General features: G+C 42.8%; 1 protein-coding gene and 1 long non-coding RNA gene across 2 annotated transcripts; one reads left to right on the forward strand and one right to left on the reverse strand.

Moving 5' to 3' along the window:
• Window positions 1–9,938: 9,938 nt before the first annotated feature.
• Window positions 9,939–16,451, reverse strand: LOC139211515 (uncharacterized). The gene is made up of 3 exons (XR_011585286.1): window positions 16,268–16,451; window positions 10,681–10,852; window positions 9,939–10,030 (listed from the first exon to the last, which is right to left on the reverse strand). It is a non-coding gene; the product is annotated as an uncharacterized lncRNA (long non-coding RNA).
• Window positions 14,228–16,525, forward strand: otx2b (orthodenticle homeobox 2b). Its single transcript, XM_070841715.1, is given in 4 exon segments — window positions 14,228–14,248; window positions 14,251–14,467; window positions 15,066–15,217; window positions 15,902–16,525. Coding segments are annotated over 4 exon segments (1,014 nt in total).
• The last annotated feature ends 2,675 nt before the right edge of the window (window positions 16,526–19,200 follow it).

The following is a 19,200-nucleotide window of genomic DNA, read 5'->3' on the forward strand; positions in this document are numbered from 1 at the left end:
GTAGCATGGCTCCGTCTAAAGGCAACAAATACATTTACTAGCTCCTCTAAAGCTCACTAATTAACATGTTTCTTGTTTCTTAACGAAAATTGAAATATAAAAACAACCATTAGTCACTTAGAATGGTTTATGCTCCTGGCCAAGAAATTGTGCTGCACATAACCTCCTGTCACTTTGCTGTCACTTTTATTCATTTACACTTTTGTTTAAACTAAACAAATGAAATATAATGCTTTAATTTAGAGGTAAGCCAGGCTCGTTGTTTCCTGTTTCCAAGCTTTGTGCTAAGCTAAGTTAACCAGCTGCAGACTTTATGTCAAAGTGGTGTCAATCTTCTCATCAAACTTTACGCTATAAAGCAAAGAAGTGTATTTCCCAGAATGCCCAAACACGGCTTTAATTTATTCACCTCATTATTTTTAACCGGGAAATATCATGGTTTTGATACCTAGTTTTCAGAGTACACTTTTTACATTCAAAACATGCGATCATCTTACATGTATTCAATAGTTTGTTAAAACTACTTTACACTAGTTAACATTAGCACAGTGTAACTGGTACAACAGTACAATGCCACTTGTACATTAAGAATTATATAATAACACTCACAGGGGACATTTTTCTGAATCAGTAATACTTTCATTTTTCTACTATTTTTCTAATTAACCTTCAGTAAAATCTTGAATAAAGGACATTTTCCTCATAAGTGAGCATATTTACACTGTGGTGTTGCTATTTTTACTGAAGTAAAAGACACAAAAACTTCAATCACCACTGATGAAAATAAGAAAAGATCAATGATGACGACTATTGGGTTAAAGTGAAGTGTTAAGGATCTCAAAAATATTGAAACACTTCATTTGAGCCACTTAAATGTATTATACTGAGCCCAGGGGACTGATCTGTGACCCAGCATGTGGTTTTATTTAACCCTTTACTCCAGTGTCCACCGCTCCTTCAGTCAGCATGCCGCTGTTTTGTTACCTTGTCCGCCGGCAGGGGTCCAGCTCTCCCCAGGCACCTTACAAACGAAGCCTGGGTTTTAAGCACACACAGAGGCTTGCTTATTTTCCCCTGATCCCTGGGAGGTTAACGACATGCCAACAACATGCCGGTGGAGAACAAGACCTCCGCCTCACTCCCCTCCTCTCTTGGCCAACCCCCTCACCAACACACATGCGTTGGGGTTTTGTGGATGTTCTGCACCAGCACAAACCCTTCTAAAACCTTCAAGCCCTGGAAACTCCATCTCAAACAGAGCTCATTTCTTGGTAGTGTCTGGTTGCGGAAGCACCCCCCCACGCCACCACCCCTACCTCCTCTATTTTTACCAAGCTCCATGAAGCTCTCACCTTTTACTCCCAGGCAATCCGATCCTATTTGGAGTGTGTGACGAGGGCCATTCTCCATCACCTCACTGATCAAGAGCCCCCCTGTAAAGCGGGCCCAGGGATGAGCAGGTACAGATTTGGGGAGAAGAGGGAGTGGGGCATGTAGTGAAAGAATCTGCAGTGAGCCAAGGAGAAGATTAAACGGCGGCTAACCGTCAGTACTCTTCTACCCCCCTCCCTCCTTCCCTCAACACTCCCTTCTACTTCACTAGTGTCCTGAGGGGGAGTACCAGGGGGAAGGAGGGGAGGAAGAAAGCAAGGGAGGCCAGTGGCACAGTGGTGGCTGAGCCATCTTGTCATCATAGCAGGACAAGCACATTCAACCGTGTCCTCTGTACCCTCCCATCTTATTCCAGACACTGTATTGCCCTCTACTGAAATCCATCAAAACCCCTAGCTCGGCCCCTGCCCCCCCCCCTTGTTGGAAGAGTGCTCTCCGCTGGTGTCTTTTCTTTTTTAAAGGGCAGAGATGAGTCCTGGGCTCTGCAGTCTATTCAGGCGTCCAAATTAATTTGCGTCTGGGCAGCAACATAAGCAGCACGGGGCTATTTGATGAGAGTGTAGGGCAATGTCATGCACTGGCAGTCATGCCTTGATCTCTTGCTTTCTTTCCTTGTCACTTTCCACCTCACCTTAGTGCCAGACTCATGCCAGCCTCATCCATATGGGTGGCATATATACCAAACCTTGTGTTCCTACAAGGAGGAAGAACTGGTACGACTGGGAATCCACTTCAAATATCTGCTCAAGTGTTTGTGGTTTTTTTTTTCTGCAAGTATCAAATACCCTTCTTAATGCAGTCTTAAATTACCAAACCGCTACAACCACCAGCACCCCAAAAAACCACACAAATCATTAACTGTATTGTCCTCACAGCAAATAAAATGAGGATGTACTGCACTGAGCAATTTCTGAAAATCCCTCTTCTAATTTTCTGATCAATACCTCAAGAACAGATCAGTTTCATAATAATAAACACACTAAGGACATCTACAAAACAGCATTCCTTTAGTTTGATAAATGGATGTCAAAGTGAACTTAATGCAATTTGACATGCATTTGAAGTTGTGATCCAAAAAGGGGACCACAGTTAATGCTTAATTAGCATCCCTAAATAATAAAGCAACTTAGACTAATAATTATTGCATGTACCCATTCTACCAGTTGCACTGACAATTAACCTTTCTCAACTGGTGATTCGCAATTTGAGTAAATCCTGTTATCAGCAAATATAACACATGGCATACACACACATACGCGTTTCAAACACCACTCAAGGAAATCTATGCAGTGTTTACGGTCGGAAAGCAGAACAACAAAACAAACAGCAGATATCCACTTTCAGTAAACACCACCCAACCACTTATACAGTATCTTCCCAGTGGCTTAGAGTGGGCGGGGAATCAACTTTAGGTGGCTGCTGTGAATGTCATTGAACTACTTGTGTTTACGCAGGCTTAATTTTGCCACGACAAGGTCTCTTTAAACACACAACGAATGCTTCAGAATGTATCAGGTCAATTCGGCCTGCGGGTCTAGTTTTATAAATGCCTGGCGCTGCTGTCAAGAAAGTGACAATTCACATTTTAGAGCCTGAAGAGAGGTGGAAGAATTTAAGTAATGGAGGAGTGATGGAGAAACCCAGAAAAGACAGTGTGGTTGTCTCTGCTGCTGACCACTGTTCAAATAACAAAGGCTGTCCAAGTTTCTGATATTAGATCACTGGAGCCAAAAACACGATTACCCAGAGACAAAATAAAGGTGAAAAGATTCAGGATTGAGCATTCTCCCAAAATGTCTCTCCCTCATCCCAATTTGGCAGCACTTGGCTTGTTGCCCACTCACATTGTGTGGACGGCCCTGCCACTGTTGCCATGGGGATGTGTGGACCTGCGCAGGCCCTGAAGGCAGAATGGCCTGGTGGTGAGGTGGGGGTTATCATCAGCAGCAGACTCCGCTGGGCCCCCATCCAGAGGCCTGGGTGCAGGAGGAGCTGTGAGGCAGCGAAGGTACCCCCCTCCATCTCTGCAGGGCCTCTCTCCCGGTGGATGCTGCCGCTGCTTCGAACCCAGCAGAGGCTCTGAGATGGGACTCAGTAGTGTAGGGCTCCGGCATGTCCACTGGGGGTCGGCTGCCTGACTCCCGTAAGCCTGGGCCAGACGGGGTGGGCTGGGGTGGGAAGGGGCCAGGCAAGGCGAGCTGGACTGTGGCCCAGTGCGGTGACTGCCTGTCTGCCCAGGCGCTGGGCCACGCTGCCACTCCTCCCTGGGCTCGTGCCCCTGCACTTGGATTTCAAAGGGATGTGACAGGGGGACTGCCTTTCCCTCTCCATTGCAGGATCCCTGCCTCACCAACTCCAACTCCAAAGCCCCCCCCCCCAAACAGCTTTCAGCCCCCACTCTCACCCAGCCCCCAAATGCCCCTCCAACAGCTTTTCTGTTTCAGCCATGAACCCAGGCTCCCTCTCACACTGTGCCATTCCCACCACTGCTGCCTCACATTTGGGAGGAGAAGGGGGAGGTTGTGCTGCTACACTGCACCCATCTGCCCCATGTCTTTCCATGCTGTGGACCATGATGCTGCAGCATGGCTCTCTGGGCGCCGTAAAGACTTTGGCAAGTACACTGGGCCTTCAAGCACCCCTCCTTTTGTACACTCTCTGTCCGCCACATGCACACACTGATGCACCCCATCTGATTTAAAATATACTTACACAAAAAGTAATGCATGCATTCATGCTTGTGTACTGGAGAGGCAGATGGTGGTTAATATAGATGGATGACTTGCACTGAAAGTGTAAGACAATACTGCGTTTAAAAAGTACTGACTTTACTTCAAGCTACCTCAGTTACGCCCCCTGAACGCCCAGCCATCTAAGAGGGATCTGAGTCAGATGTGGTGCCACTGAGTCTGTGTGGCAACCAGCTCATTCAGCAACTGGCCCATCATCAGTAAGCATCCTACAAAACCAAAATGACACTGACAGGCTGCGTTTCAATTGGCTGAGATCTCCTTTTCTCCCTCTCCCTCTCCCTCTCCCTCTCTCTCTCTATCTAGGTTTCTCTCTTCATCGCTCCCCGCATGGCATTTCTCTGGCAGGTCCTCCAGTGAAATTCCTCCCCTCCTGGTCTCGGCATTCCCGCAGCCAGCCTCCCCGCCTGGGCAGAGCAGAGTGGCTGGGGCTGGGTGGGATGGCGCTCCCCCCGAGCTGGTCCCAAGCTACAGCTACAACTCCAGCCCACAACACATTCCTCCAGCCACTGACCAGTCCCCCCAGCAACCAGGAGAGAGGTGAAGAGAGGACTGACGGAGGCTTAGTGGTGGTTTGTTTTATGTTATCTGCTGGCGTTCACATGGGCGTAATACTGGTGAAAATGAATATGAGATACCTTCCAGCAAGTTCCTCACTGTACAAGTCCTGATCACTTTTGTGAATAGTTCTCAGATCATCCCGATTGATCAGTTTCTTTGTATTTTCTCTACAAAGGTTCAGATCACTGACAAGCCTCCTAAGTGGTTCACTGATGCTCAACAAGGTACAAATGGAAATCTGATGTTTCTCAGCATGTTAACAGACTCTCCTCCACATCTCAGTCCTTCACAGAGATGCGATGGGGTGCATATCACGCGTCTGTCAGTCCAAAGTTGCTTCTGGACAGCTCAAGCAGCCGGACGGTCCCCTCCTCCGCTCCCTCCTACTTCTCCCCCAAGCCGAGCCAGGCGCTGTGTTTACTCTCCTAATTACAGGGGAGGGGCCGGCTGACAGGCGAGCCATCACAGATTCCCCACCGGCCCAGGGCTGGGAACGCTACAAACACCCGCCGCTGTCTCCCAAATGTGACGGCAATGTCCAACTGTCACGAGGGAGCCTTCACTGGCAGAACCCAAGGGCCCAAAGAGAGATATTAAAGACATGAGAGGAATTGGCAGAGTTGGCACTAACAGGGGGTACGCTTGAGAAGTCAAAGTGGGGAGCTGGGGGCATCGCCAAAGTGTCATTCAAAGCAAAGTGGGGTTTGGACAGGGCACAAACACTGATTTACACACACACATACAGAACATTGCACTCGCTCTTATCAGACTAAGGCGGGAGAGTTACATGTACCAGACTAGAAATCTAAGCAGCGGAGCCACCAAACCATGTGATGGACCATGTTCGTACAGAAAGTTAATCCACCGAATAACATTATTCACTCCTTCTGGACTATCTAAAACACCATGCTGCATTGTGACTTATCTTTTTGCTATTTCAATAAAGCACCTAGCCAACAATTATTGGTTTTTGCAAACACATCATTCATTTTGATATATAGAGCCGCCTTTCTTTCAAAAAAAAGTTTTGCTAATTGTTATTTCACTTGGATGTTCTACCATCACTGAGCAGAATGATGCATGTACAAAGATTTACACTGTTGTTTTCAAAGCTGGTTGAAATTCGTTTGCTTAAGGGGAAACATTCCTCTCACTGTAAGATTTTGTGACATCACAACGAATATGAAAGTCAATCAGGGTTCACTATGTAACTTAAAGCAGCATGATGTTAAAACTTGAAACCTCCAGTGCACAAACACAGAGTGGACTTTTCAGTGTGAGGCAGCAGACATCTTATGTCCAGCAGTGAAAGTTTTAGAACTCACAATATTCATATTAATCATAGTTCTGGATATATGAACAAGGAAGAAGGAGGAAATGTAATTTCAAGGATTTTAAGCAGCTCAATTCAACTGTTTTGCGGAAAGGACATGTCAGACACAAATTATTATTCAAAGTTAAGTATTTTATATGTTGTAAAACATGTCCGGAGGGGGCTCATTAGACTTGCATGTTATTAAATACTTAACAACAAATACAAAATAATGTAGCCGTACAGTTTTCTTCTTAACTGTAATAATGCTAAGTAGAAGCACTTTACAAGGCACAATGGAGAAAAAGAAAACAGCTTATTAACGTATGACTGTGACTTTGATAAAATGAACTCTGCGCTAATAAACTGTACCTACAGTGTGTGTGTGTGTGTGAGAGAGTGTGTGTACACCAACCCTCCTCGCAGGGAGGTATAATCCACTGGAGGTTGTAATGCTCCAGTGCTGTTGGGGGGTCTGAGAGAATCCCTCTGGAAGCACGGTGGCTGACCCTATCACATATTCAGGTCAAATAAACAAAACAGTGTTGAGAGAAAGGTTAAAAAGGAAGAATCGTCTCCTCACTGGCTTTGCCGACCAACGGCGGAGATCGTCCCGTTCCCTGCCGGCAACACACACCTCACCCCCGAGAGGCAAGACAAGAAAACCATTTGATAAATCATGAATAGTCACAGTTGTGCAAGTGCTGTGACCATTTCTAAAATTTATTATGGGGATTACACACAAAATCACACAATGTAACATTTTCAAATGTGTTATGAATGCCTCCCAGAATCCAATTCAAATCCTAGGTTACCAAATAAGCCTGAACAAATCCCCCACATTGAGTTCTTCCTCCTTTGAAGACTTGAGAGGTCCGGTCTGCAGGGCAGGTTTTACCACGCCATGCAGACACCTCAGCACACAGAGGAGAAGGCTACTGATGGCTAGGTGGAGAGAGAGAGACAGAGAGAGAGACAGACAGAGAGAAAGAAAGCAGAGTGGGGGTTTGACAATGATGGTCTTTATTTTCAAATTATTTTTTAATTACGTCCAACACAATGTGCAGGCAGAGAAGAAACAGGAATATGGCCATAAATAAACTTTGATACCAAAATATGGCATAAATTAAGAGTTATATCAAGTTGCAAAATGAGCAGGTTTAATTTAAAAACAGCTAGTGATGTGTGTTAGAAGAAAACTTCCCAGATTGTGTGAAGACAAGCTCTTAGCTCAAGTTTAACCTTGAGGCAGTGGAGTCTTCTCCCGTCTTGTATTTGTCCTTGTCTGTTTTCCACCAGTCTTGACTTTGCCTCCTCATTGATGATCTGAAGGCGAGTGTGTTTAATTGCATCCGTTTGTTTGTTGGCGAACTCCTGCACAAACACAACACAAACAATTATGGCACTAATTAAAAGGCATGTCATATTAATGGAAAGAGCAAGCTTGGCAAACACGCACAGCAGCGGCATTTATCGAGGCACCGCATTTGAATTCATGGAGAAAAAAATGTGTGTGGAAAATAAACCCGTAATTTTGTGATCAGCACACCTTTTCATTGCAGCCTAAAAACTAGAAAACAGATTCAGTCAGCAGCATAAGCAGCTTCTGTAATCATTTTAAGCAGAACTTTGCACCAAAACTATATTTGTAACATTGTGAATAATTGTGAAGATAACGTTTCAGATGCAGAGAGCTGCCTGGTGAATCTGTGTGTGTGTGTCAGTGAACTCTCCCCAAACTGACACTGAATGGGGTCTCTCCCCCTTTAATCCCTGGGGAGGAGACTGAATGTGTTTTGATGACCTCTAGGGTCAGTTACATGTTACATTACACAAAGGTTTAGCTCCTTTGTGATAAGGGAACAGCATGGGGAAAGCCCTCAGTTTAGACACCTTGCTCACTACGCAGTGCACCTTTTTGTTTTTTTGTTTTGGTTTTTTTTTGGGGGGGGGGGGGGGGGGGGGTTTCTTAGCAGAGCAGCAGCAGCAGCAGTGGCAACATATCCATCAAACCTGCCGGGCTAATTAAAATACAGCTTGTGATTATCCTACTTCAGCTCATCTCTCTCTCTCTTTCTGTCACCCACACACTCACAAGCAAACACAGACACACGCCGCATTTCTATCCACAATAACTACCTGCTACATTCAGGCTTAAAAAAAAGGATTGGAACCACACTTTGTTTGGTGATATACATATATGTGACCCCAAGTTAAATAATTAAGACATTAAAAAACATTATTACTGCATTTGTATGATAACTTTTTTTTTTTATTATTATGATATTGGTCTGAAAATGGTTGAGAAGTGAACAAATCTAAGGATTCTTACAAGTAACAGCTAAGTTATAGATAATAACTTTGTATGTTTAATAACAAAAAAGAAAAGAAAGGGAATAATAAACAAGTTTGATAAAAGTAGGCTAAGTAAATTCCTGTTTTACTGTCAAAAAATAAAATTGACTGGGGTGAATTTAAATCCCAAATGCAGAAGGAAAAGCTTTCCCCGACATCAGAGATTATCAGCATTTCTATATAATTTGGCTTTATTGGATTTTATTCCCTTTTTTTCCTCGCTCTTTTTTTTTTTTTTTTTTTTTTTTAAGCTCAGAATGAATTCCACCAACACATTCCTCATCTTCAGCCATGCGGATATCAAACAAGGAGGGAAAGAGGCAGAGGAGAGGAGAGGAAAGCTGCCTAAATGGTTAGAAGATGTATATATATATATATATGTGTGTGTGTGTGTGGTAAACATGCAGCTTTAAATTCAGACAACTCACAGTCATGTTGAAAAAGGCAAACATTTAAATGAATGACTGCTGTTTGTTCTATTTCATTTTAAAATATACATCCATTCTGTAATTTGCTGATGATTTCTTTTCATGCCTGTTTAAGGCGCAGAGCAGGGGGAGAAGGGGGCTGCCTGCCCACTAATTATCCAATCTTGAAATAAGATTTTTTTTTTATTTATTTGAGGCTATCAAACAAAGGTCAAACATCCAGGCCTGTGCACTGTATTATAAAGATGTAGATAGGCTCCGTATTAAGTGGCAGAAATCACAGGTTGGAGCAGGCCTGGTGAAATCCTCAGCCTCAGGTTGAGTGTAGTAGAGGCGGAGATAAAAGCCGTCGTCGTCAATTAGCCGGGAGTCAGTGGGAGCGCTGCTCGCCAGAGGCGTTTAACTCCTTCTCCCTTTAAACGTCCTTTTAAGATACAAAGTCCCTGCGGAGGGGCTGGCTTTACAGTTTAATAAATTATTTAGCAATTTAAACGGTGAGATCCAGCAGATAACAGCATCACACGTCATGATTTTCCACGCAAAGTCTCGCGTTAGGCTGCATTAACCAGCAGCTGCTGAAATATGAGGAGACATCCACATGTTTTTAAAAAATGTAGTTTTTAGCTGCAAGCCGATCGTTCCTGTGCTGCAGTCTGAGACTGTAAAAGTTGCCTTTAACACCAACGTGTTAAAGGCATGAAACAATATAGATCATTAAAGGGGCTATAAGTCTCTATTAATTTAAACTGCGTTAACCATGCTGGTTTTTTTGGCTGGAGTCTGGTGAGGTGTGTTGCAGTAAGAATATGTTAAGGCTAAATTATGACCTCTGTGATGCTCATATAGCAAACAGCAGCATAATTAAAGATTGACTACCCAAGTCTTAATCTTTCCACCCGTTTGAAGCTGCCATCTATGATACATGACACATGTCTATGTGGGGGGAAAATAAAATCAACATAAACCGGTGATTTTGTGGGATTTCGCTCTACTTTTTCAATCTCATTAAATGACAAAATACACGCGTGTGATCCAGCAGTAAAAACGCAAATAAACATAAATGAAACACACAGAAATAAGCAAGCAGGGATACCTGAATGTGCTGCAGTTCCTCTCCTCCCAGCAGGCAGACTCACAGCCAAACTTTTCCTCTGCTGAGATCAAATCTCGCGGTTGCTTGTTAAAAGAAATCCAGGGTTATGATCCACTCGGCCGCTTCCTCTGATCGAAATCTGTCAAAAGAGATGTCACTGAGTTTGTGGAAAGTTGAGAGCAGTTTGTGTGTGTGAGCCCCAGCGGGCTGCAGCTCGGAGTGTAAACCAGTTTTTTTTTTTCTCCCAGCAGCTGTCACTGCACCTTTGACTCTGGCCTTCCACACGAGCCACGGAGAGAGGCGAACGACGATTCCTAAACCCACGGTCTGCCTGTGTTTATAAATCTAAATCAATATTCAAATCTGTTTGAAGTGAGCGGGTGTGTCCGTGCAAGCGCGCAGTGTGTGTGTGTGTTTGTGTGTGTGTGTGTGTATGAGAGAGAGAGACTGTGTGTGTGTGTCTGACTGTGTGTGTGTGTGTGTGTGTGTGTGTGTGTGTGTGTGTAGGTGTTCCACAAAGCCTCTTAAGATGATACATTTACCAAGCCGTGACAAAAACCCTCGGCATATTATTTTGAGATGGGCACGCAGGTTCAAAATTCAAGTGACATAGAGGAAGCTTATTTGTCCCTTGCAGCTTGTAGCTTCTTCAGTAAATATGAAACAAGATGAATTTAATAGCTATTATTTGAATATAATCGAATAAAAACATTATGATTATTACTATTATTATTATTATTGTTATTGTTGTTGTTATTATTATACAAGTATAAAATAAAGCAGGCCCACCTTCATATTTGTCTTCTATCTTCTGTCACATCTTCCTCTTATTTCTAGTGAAATAAGTGAGAGTCGCTCTGCCTTTATCTGCCTTTTCCCCCTTCATCTCTGGGTGCATGTTCACTGCAGCTCCGGTGCCTGCAGGTCCTCGGCTGCTCGGTGTCTCTCGGTGGGAATTCCCCTGTAAAATATTGTGGGTGATTCTTTTTTTCTTTTTTTTTTTTTTGTGCAGGCCTGTGTGAGGCTGAGGGGAGCAGACTGACTGGCTCTGCGGACGGGAGGACAGTTTTAAGAAAATAAGTCGCTCTAAATCCCCTTTTTTGCGACGCGCTGGAATGTGAGAGGACGGTGCAGCCTTCACATGGAGAGCCCTGCTTTAGTCCAGGCGATTTTTCCTTTTCTCCTTGTCTTTTTGTCACAGATTTAGTTTCTCTCCTCAGTTTTTAACTCTTATATACAACGTTCAAACATATAAACTCTAAAAGCTCAATTCTTTTTTTTTTTTTTTTTTTTAGATAAAGTCTACAATTTCATGTTAAGATGTTTTAACGTCCCTCGATTGTCTGGAAGTTTTAAAATGTTGGTAAATAGGATTTAAAAAATAGAAATAACATTTGTGGATGACTTCTATACAGCACTCAATGTAGAGAAGTGATGTACTGTAAATTTGAGTTAGAATGAGCATGTATTCACGTCACAAATATACTGTACATACATTATATTTTCATAAAACTCTTTATTTGCGCACCAGCATTCATTTAACTTCCCTCAGTTTAACGTATCCACTGGATAACAGCGATATCACGTATTAAAGGTAATAAAAAGGTGACTAAACCGACTTTTCCTTGGTTTAAACTCCACTTCTCGCCATCCACCGGCGTACCGTTGATTTATTATCAATGCACCCTCTCTGCGGTGGGATGGGAATGTTGTCAGTCGCCCTCTCGCTGCCATTGGCTGAGGACTGTGCGTCAAAAAAAAAAAAGTAGCTGGAGACATTTGTTTCCCAGAAAGAAAAAAAAAGGGGAAAAAAAAACGTTCATCCTCCCCACCGGTGTGAGAGACGGAGACAGAGACAGACCTCAGCTCGGTCCTGCGGCTCCTATTGGCTGGCAGTTTGTACAAAATCCAACTCAAACCACTTCACTCACAACACACCAACAAATCCTAAAGGCGTACATGCAGCCTCCTCCGTCACTCCGCCGCTGTCGCACCGCTTCTAAACCTGATGCAGGCGCTCGTCGTTCAACTTTTATCCGCACTGTTGTTCTGAAAGCGGCTGCTTCTCTTTCTGCTTCTGCTTCTGGCTGGTTTTGTGTTGTTTTATCCGCCAGGACGTCGTTTATCTGCACTGAGTTTTATTATTTCTCCTGGAGGAAACCAAGCAGACAAAGAACTTTACAGTCGTCGATACCAGAGTAAGTTTTCATTATTATTATTATATTATTATTATTATCATTATTATTATTATATTTATATTATTATTGTTATTATTATTATTATTATCATCCTTTGTTGAAATAAGGAATCGTGAGAGTCAATGAAGTAAAACATTAAAAGCCCACAGATCCCACGTTATGAAACCACATCTAAAATGGTTACAAAATGATTTTCTTTACAAACAGGGAATACAGAGTTTCAGCAGTGCTGCTGGTGCTAAACTAAAACGCACGAAGACAGTAAAAGAAATGCCAGAGAGAGGGCTGATCCCTGTTAAACTCAGCCTATTATTTATGTGCAGGGACAGTTGGTGTGTGTCTGCTCACCAAACCCCTTTCAGAGTAACGTCAATTTTAACCACCTATATGGAGTAAGTGCACACAGAGAATCCGATAATTATACACAGCAAACTGATGAGGTTACACTGTTATGGTCTCTGCCGATGAGACAAAGACAGACTCAAAGCCAAATTAAAGCTTCTCTGATATGTTTCCATCCTGGTGACTCATGGAGGGCATATTTAACAAATGTCACACTCTCGGTGACTGAAGCCAGTGCTGCTGTCGAATCATATTCACTGAGTGAAGTTTCTACTTAAAACGACACCCTCGTTTATTCCGCACCGCACTCTTGTCCTCCACATTAATTCACAGGCGAAATAATGCAACGAAAATGGATAATTGTGGAGGCAGAAAGCTGCAGTGGAAAGGAAGAACATTAAGGCCTGCTATCGAAAATAAATATGTCGGGGCCTTTTCCTCTCTGTCTCCAGAGATGGTTTATTGTCCTCGACATTATTCAACACGACACATTTGATGTTTTCCCAGTGTTTTCTTGCTCCTGGTGACAGATTGTATTTATGCGTCCAAATTGAAAGAACTTAAATTTCTCTCCTGCAGTTTATTTTTTTTTTCCTACAAAGAGCTGATGATTATTCACGTCAGACTTAAAAAAAAAAAATACTGATTATAATACACTTCAGTGGTAGTAATTATTAAAGAGGGAACGGCTGCTGATTTGCATCATTTTCTGCAGCCTGAAGCGCTTTGGACTGTGTTGATACCAAACTGCAGCTCCACTTAGATGCCACTCGGATTATCTCGTTAATTCATCAAGAGAAAAACATTTATCATAATTAATTCTTGGACAGGGTGATTATTATTGAGCGGGTGTGTGCAACTGGTAGACGGGTCTGTTGTAAGTGTGACAGATTGGGATGAGGGGGTTAAAACCGTTGGATATTGAAAAAAAAAAATGCAACTAATCAAGACGCGCAGTGGGGATGACGGGTGAGGGTCACTGAAGTTGAAGTGACAGCAATCACACATTCACCAGTCCACATCACAGAGCACGTTTATTTCCGTTTAAAGAGCAGCAGATTTGCACTGAATAAAAGCTTCTCTGCGTCAAATAATCTCCTGTTTAAAAAAAAAAAAAAAATCCAAATAATTTTCACTCTAAATCGCCTTGAAAAGTCATTCCAGTCTTTTTTTTTTTTTTTTTAAAGTGTACTAGACGCCATTTTTACTCAAGATTTCTTAACAGTGAGTAAACTGACATTAAGTCTTATATTCTAATTAAAAATTTAAATTTAGGTCTGAAAGATAATTATTTATGTTGGCCATAATGGTTTCCATAAGATAAATTCAGTCTCTTCTTTCACATCTCACTGATTTTCTGTTCTGTTTATTCGAATTAACAAAAGTTAACTAAATATTAAAAGCCAGACAGTATAAAATGTAGCCAAAGAAACAAAAACAGAGCCCACATTAAGTAAAATGGGGTGTGTTCACTTGGACAAAGGGGGTTTAATGAGTGTGTTTCTCTTTACAGTGTTATTTCAAACAGCCCAGGGAGGTAAACGTTCTAATATTTGATATTTCATATACAGGAATCAGCGCTGTCAATTGAACTTTAGAGGGACTTGTTGCAGCTTTAGTGTCGGTGTATTGCTTTTTGTTCGTGGGGTGGGGGGGTGGTGAGGGTGTAGAGATGAGGGCAGCTGGAGATGCTGTTGGTGCTTTCTGAGGAGCGCCGTGCGTTTTGGAGAGGGCTTATTTCTCGACAGCGCCACGTTAACAGACCCAGCGTCCCCTGAAGAGGAGCGTTTTCATCGATGTCGTCTTCTCTTGTCGTTTTTTGGCACAGGTGCCCCGTATAAGACGGACGACACGGCGAGCAGAGGACACCAAGTACACCTCGGGAGCTCCATCAATTTTCAAAATTTTCTCCAACTTCAGCCCTCAGACAAACATTAGCATGATGTCGTATCTAAAGCAACCACCTTACACAGTCAATGGCCTCAGCTTAACCACTTCCGGAATGGATCTTTTGCATCCATCAGTGGGTTATCCAGGTGGGTTAAAACTTTTATATGAATAATTAAGAAGTCATGAACATTATTGGCTCGGGGCTACAAACTTACTGGACTGGGAATGGCACAGTGGGTAGTAAGGAACTATTTTAAAGCGTGTAAATCTAATAATGATTTATAAATTATGTGAGATACAATTAAGACGAGTAATGATAGTCAATATTTTAATTGTCAAAAAAATCTAAGTCATTAGATTGCATGGCTACTTCACCAAACTTATTGCACAAACGCAGAACTTGGAGGGAACAGAATTCTCCTCTTGTGTGATTTTATTTTTAGATGTGCCTTTCGAATGAATTACTAGCACACTGCTTTTGATTTATTTTGCTGAAACTGCATCGAATTTTTGGCTCATTAAATTAAAGTACGTCAAGTGCCACAATTTGCCACCGGCATCTAAATCTCACAGGACTCGTGCGTAATTACGCAAACAGCTAAAAACATATCCTGTGATTCTTTAACACATCTGCCTTTGATGGCTTTCGATCTTTTTACTTGCTTTATTGTTTTTTTGTTTTGTTTTGAAATGCAGACATGAACAATATAATTTAATTGATTCACATTTCCGTCTTATTTGTAGCGACGCCACGGAAGCAGAGGCGAGAGAGGACTACTTTTACGCGCGCACAGCTCGACGTTTTGGAGGCGCTGTTCGCCAAAACTCGGTACCCGGACATATTCATGCGCGAAGAGGTTGCGCTGAAGATTAATCTACCTGAATCCCGAGTACAGGTGAGTCAACCAGAATATCTGGAGTATCTGGAAATTGATCGATGTGCATAAATGTTTTAGGTATAAAAAAAAAAATGTCTGTTTCTGCGAGGCACAAAAGCAGAACTGGCACTTTATGCATGGCAATTTGTTTAGCACATTTTAGTGATTAAACAGTTACTGTTAGTCTATAGATTTAACTATGTGAAATAAATACTTTTTGTAGGCAAAACCTACACGGGGGATAATTATGAAATCGTAATTTAAAATAAACTCGAATTAAACTGTTGAATAAATACTTTATATCTCCACTGAGGGAACCATCATCTTAACCCGTGACTGACAGTATATCTAAAGCTTAACATTTTTTTCTGCATTAAATCAAGTGGAAAACTTTTGCCAGTGGGGTGAGATAATTCCACTTAACCACAGATTCCTGTTTCGAGAATTTGAGCAATGAAATGAGACCGATCAGGCGACTGGTACCAAAAACTTGGTTTCAAAAAGTCCAGAAATATCTTGATTTGGGTTGAAAACAAATGAAGGTAGAAAAAGTCCTATTTTTTCTCCACATGAATTAATAGGAAAAGGGGACATATTTAACCGTTTGTCTCTATGTATTCAACACAGGTAGAATTTGGGTCATAGTTACACTATAATTAAAGGATTTTGACAACAACATCTACCAATATGTGACTCTTTCAGGTCTGGTTTAAGAACCGGCGGGCAAAGTGTCGCCAGCAGCAGCAGCAGCAGCAGAACGGGGGCCAGAACAAGGTGCGACCTGCCAAAAAGAAAAGTTCCCCCACCAGAGAAGTGAGCTCAGAGAGCGGGGCCAGCGGCCAGTTCACGCCCCCCACCAGCACCACCACAGTCCCCGCCATCTCAGCCAGCACCGCCCCGGTGTCCATCTGGAGCCCGGCGTCCATCTCACCGCTCTCAGACCCCCTGTCTACCTCCTCCTCCTGCATGCAGAGGTCCTACCCCATGACCTACACCCAGGCCTCGAGCTACAGCCAGGGCTACGCCGGCTCGACGTCCTACTTCGGCGGCATGGACTGCGGCTCTTACCTCACTCCCATGCACCACCAGTTGTCAGGCCCCGGCTCGACTCTCAGTCCGATGAGCACAAACGCGGTCACAAGCCATCTGAACCAGTCCCCGGCGTCCCTCTCCACCCAGGGCTACGGGACGTCCGGCCTGGGCTTCAACTCCACAGCAGACTGCTTGGATTATAAGGACCAAGCGGCGTCGTGGAAGCTGAACTTCAATGCCGATTGCTTGGATTATAAGGATCAAACTTCCTCGTGGAAATTCCAGGTCCTGTGAACAGAGCAATCAGCTGTCAAAAAAAAAGTGAACAAACAGTGACGATCACATCAGACGCAGCGCTGCCATCCCTCAATAAAACACATCGGACTGGTTCAGGTGTCAGCCGGGCTCGGCGAGGCAGGGCTCTCAGGGGCCTCGAGTGTTTTTGGCATGATGGTCTTTGGTCCTCCTAGAGGAGAGGTTTAATTTATTTTAGCACTGGCAAAGAGATTTGTTTTCCGTTCATTCACAGGTTGTAGCCCCCTCATCCATGTCTGTCAGTGTGTGCCTCTATGCGTAAAAAACACCTGTTGAGGACAACACAGAGAAAAAGTACTCCACAGCCACGGAACTAATGTTTAACCAAGAACAAAACTCAAGTTAATTCTTCTGGTGAAGTGCATGGGATGGACAGACCTCCTTTAAGCTTCTTACACAACTTTGCCGACCTGCTGGCAGAGAGACATGAGGGTGGTGTGTGGACATGGATGCACTACTTTATTTAAGAAAAAAAGTGTTTATAAGGAATCAATATGTAGTTTCTAAGAGACAATCAGTGTGTGTCTTATATAAATGGTACATATGTGTTTTTTTTATCTGTGCTAGCCTTCGAAACTGTGATCTGTTGTATTGTATGCAATTTGTGAGCCCCCCTCGCATCAGACTCTCTGCTGTGATTTTAATAGATTTCTAACTTTTTTGGAACAACGAGAGATGCTAATGGTTAAATCACCGGTATCACAAAGAGAGACGAGACTTTCCGAGCACATGGTAGTAGTAATCAAGGGTAAGCCACACTGGAAATGACTCTCGGCTGCTGAGAGCTCCACACTTGCTCCCCTCCATTGATCTCAACACACGGTGATTGTGGATCCTTCACTGGCTCCAAAGATGGTGTGACCTCACCGCTGAAAAGACATGAATAAAGGTCCTGTGAGCTTACTCTTTCATCGACGAACGATCTGTGTGTGCGAGCGTGTGTGTGTGTGTGTGTGTGTGTGTGTGGTGGAGAGGGAAAACGGAGAGTGAACAAAGTGACAGTCAGGCAATGTGAGCCAAACTAGTCGTGGGTATTTCTGAGATGGTCTTTGGAGTTAAAGGAAGTGTTAATTATGGAATTATGGGGGAAAAAAAATCATTTGACATTTAAACAGCCGAGATAATAGTGATTCAAATCCAATATGATAATGCCTCTAATTTGTATTTGAGAGTCTTAACTTCAAAAATCAGACTCAATATTTGAGGGGGAAATGAAATGAAAAAAAAAAATGAAAGGAAAAAATAATTGATTCAATGAGAACACAGCTTAAAAAAGTGGAGGACGGAAGTTTTGTCGGTGTGTTAAACAGGCCAATAATTAGCGACCATTAGTCATTCCAACATTTCACGTATTAAGACAACGTGGATTTAAGTCACATTGTTCGTTGTATTGTATTTAATGCCTTCACAGTCACCCGATGTTCACACTAATAAAAGGGGGTTATATTTTTTTAAAAATCTGTCAACGAAAAACAGTAGAATTAGACAAGTACAAAATAATCTGGGGTCATAGTTTATCCTGGCTCTGCTCAGGTGGCGGAATTATTGTTTTTCGTTTCTCAGTTTCCGGTAGTTCAATTCAGAAAGCCTCAACAAAACCCCGGCCTCCAAGAGATGTTAATCCCAATATTTTACCGGCGGGGGTTTCTCTGAGGCGCAGGGGCGGCAGTGGTCCCATTCAAAGCCCACCGCATGGGTTTACATGGCTGATCCTCCAAATGTGCGCTCTAATACGAAGCCTGATATTTCATCTGACAAGAAAAAAAAAAAAAAAAAAAAAAGTAAACACACGTTGATATTTCTTTAATCTAACAAGAAACTGCACTAACTTCTGTGGGCCTTTGGAAGGAGAAACACTCCAAATCTTAAAATCAGAGTAGAAAAAAATAATTAGATAAACGAACAAAAATCACTGCTGAGTGTCTTTTTACTGAGGATGCTTTTGTAGTTGGCGCTTCTGTAAATATGATGCTGCAGGTCTGCAGACGCTCGACACAAATACCTACAAATTTAGGGCTCAAAGCAACACTGTGTGCCGTATTTCTGAAGCAGAATAAAAAAAAAAACCATAATATTCCAGCAAAAATATGGCCAATCAAGTGTGCACTGTAAAAACTTTTTAAATGCTAAGTAACCTGCAGGATTATAACTTTTTCCGCATCTACACTGCGTAAAGTAAACGGAAACCCTCCTGAAATCCCTTGCGCCGCTATTATGGTTGTTCTCCTTAAAATACATGTGAGCAGTCAGATGGTTAAAGCTTCCTTCAAAAGAGGGACTGTTTGTATTTACTTTCTGTTGCTCCAACTCTCAAGTCCAGCGTCACTGTCAGCCTGGCGACATGAGGCAATCAAGTGAGCGCGGCTCTGGGATCTGTAATGAGTCGACATGGCTCTGCAGTGGGCTAATTGTTAGAAGTCCAACATTCAATTAGCATCCTTGACATTGCCAATAATCTCTCTTTCATTGGAGTCTCCGCTAAAGGAGCACACTAATTAAAAGCGTTGCTTGAAATAATCGAAGCGTTAAAGAGAGGAGCGACTTTGATTCCACTCCTGCGTGGACTGAAAAATAGGTGTGTGTGTGTGTGTGTGTGTGTGTGTGTGTGTTTTAGAAGGTTGGATTGTAGTTTTGAAAGACTTAATTACACAAAA

Source organism: Pempheris klunzingeri, chromosome 13 (assembly GCF_042242105.1).
Source record: "Pempheris klunzingeri isolate RE-2024b chromosome 13, fPemKlu1.hap1, whole genome shotgun sequence".
In the NCBI taxonomy this organism is placed as follows: Eukaryota; Metazoa; Chordata; class Actinopteri; order Acropomatiformes; family Pempheridae; genus Pempheris; species Pempheris klunzingeri.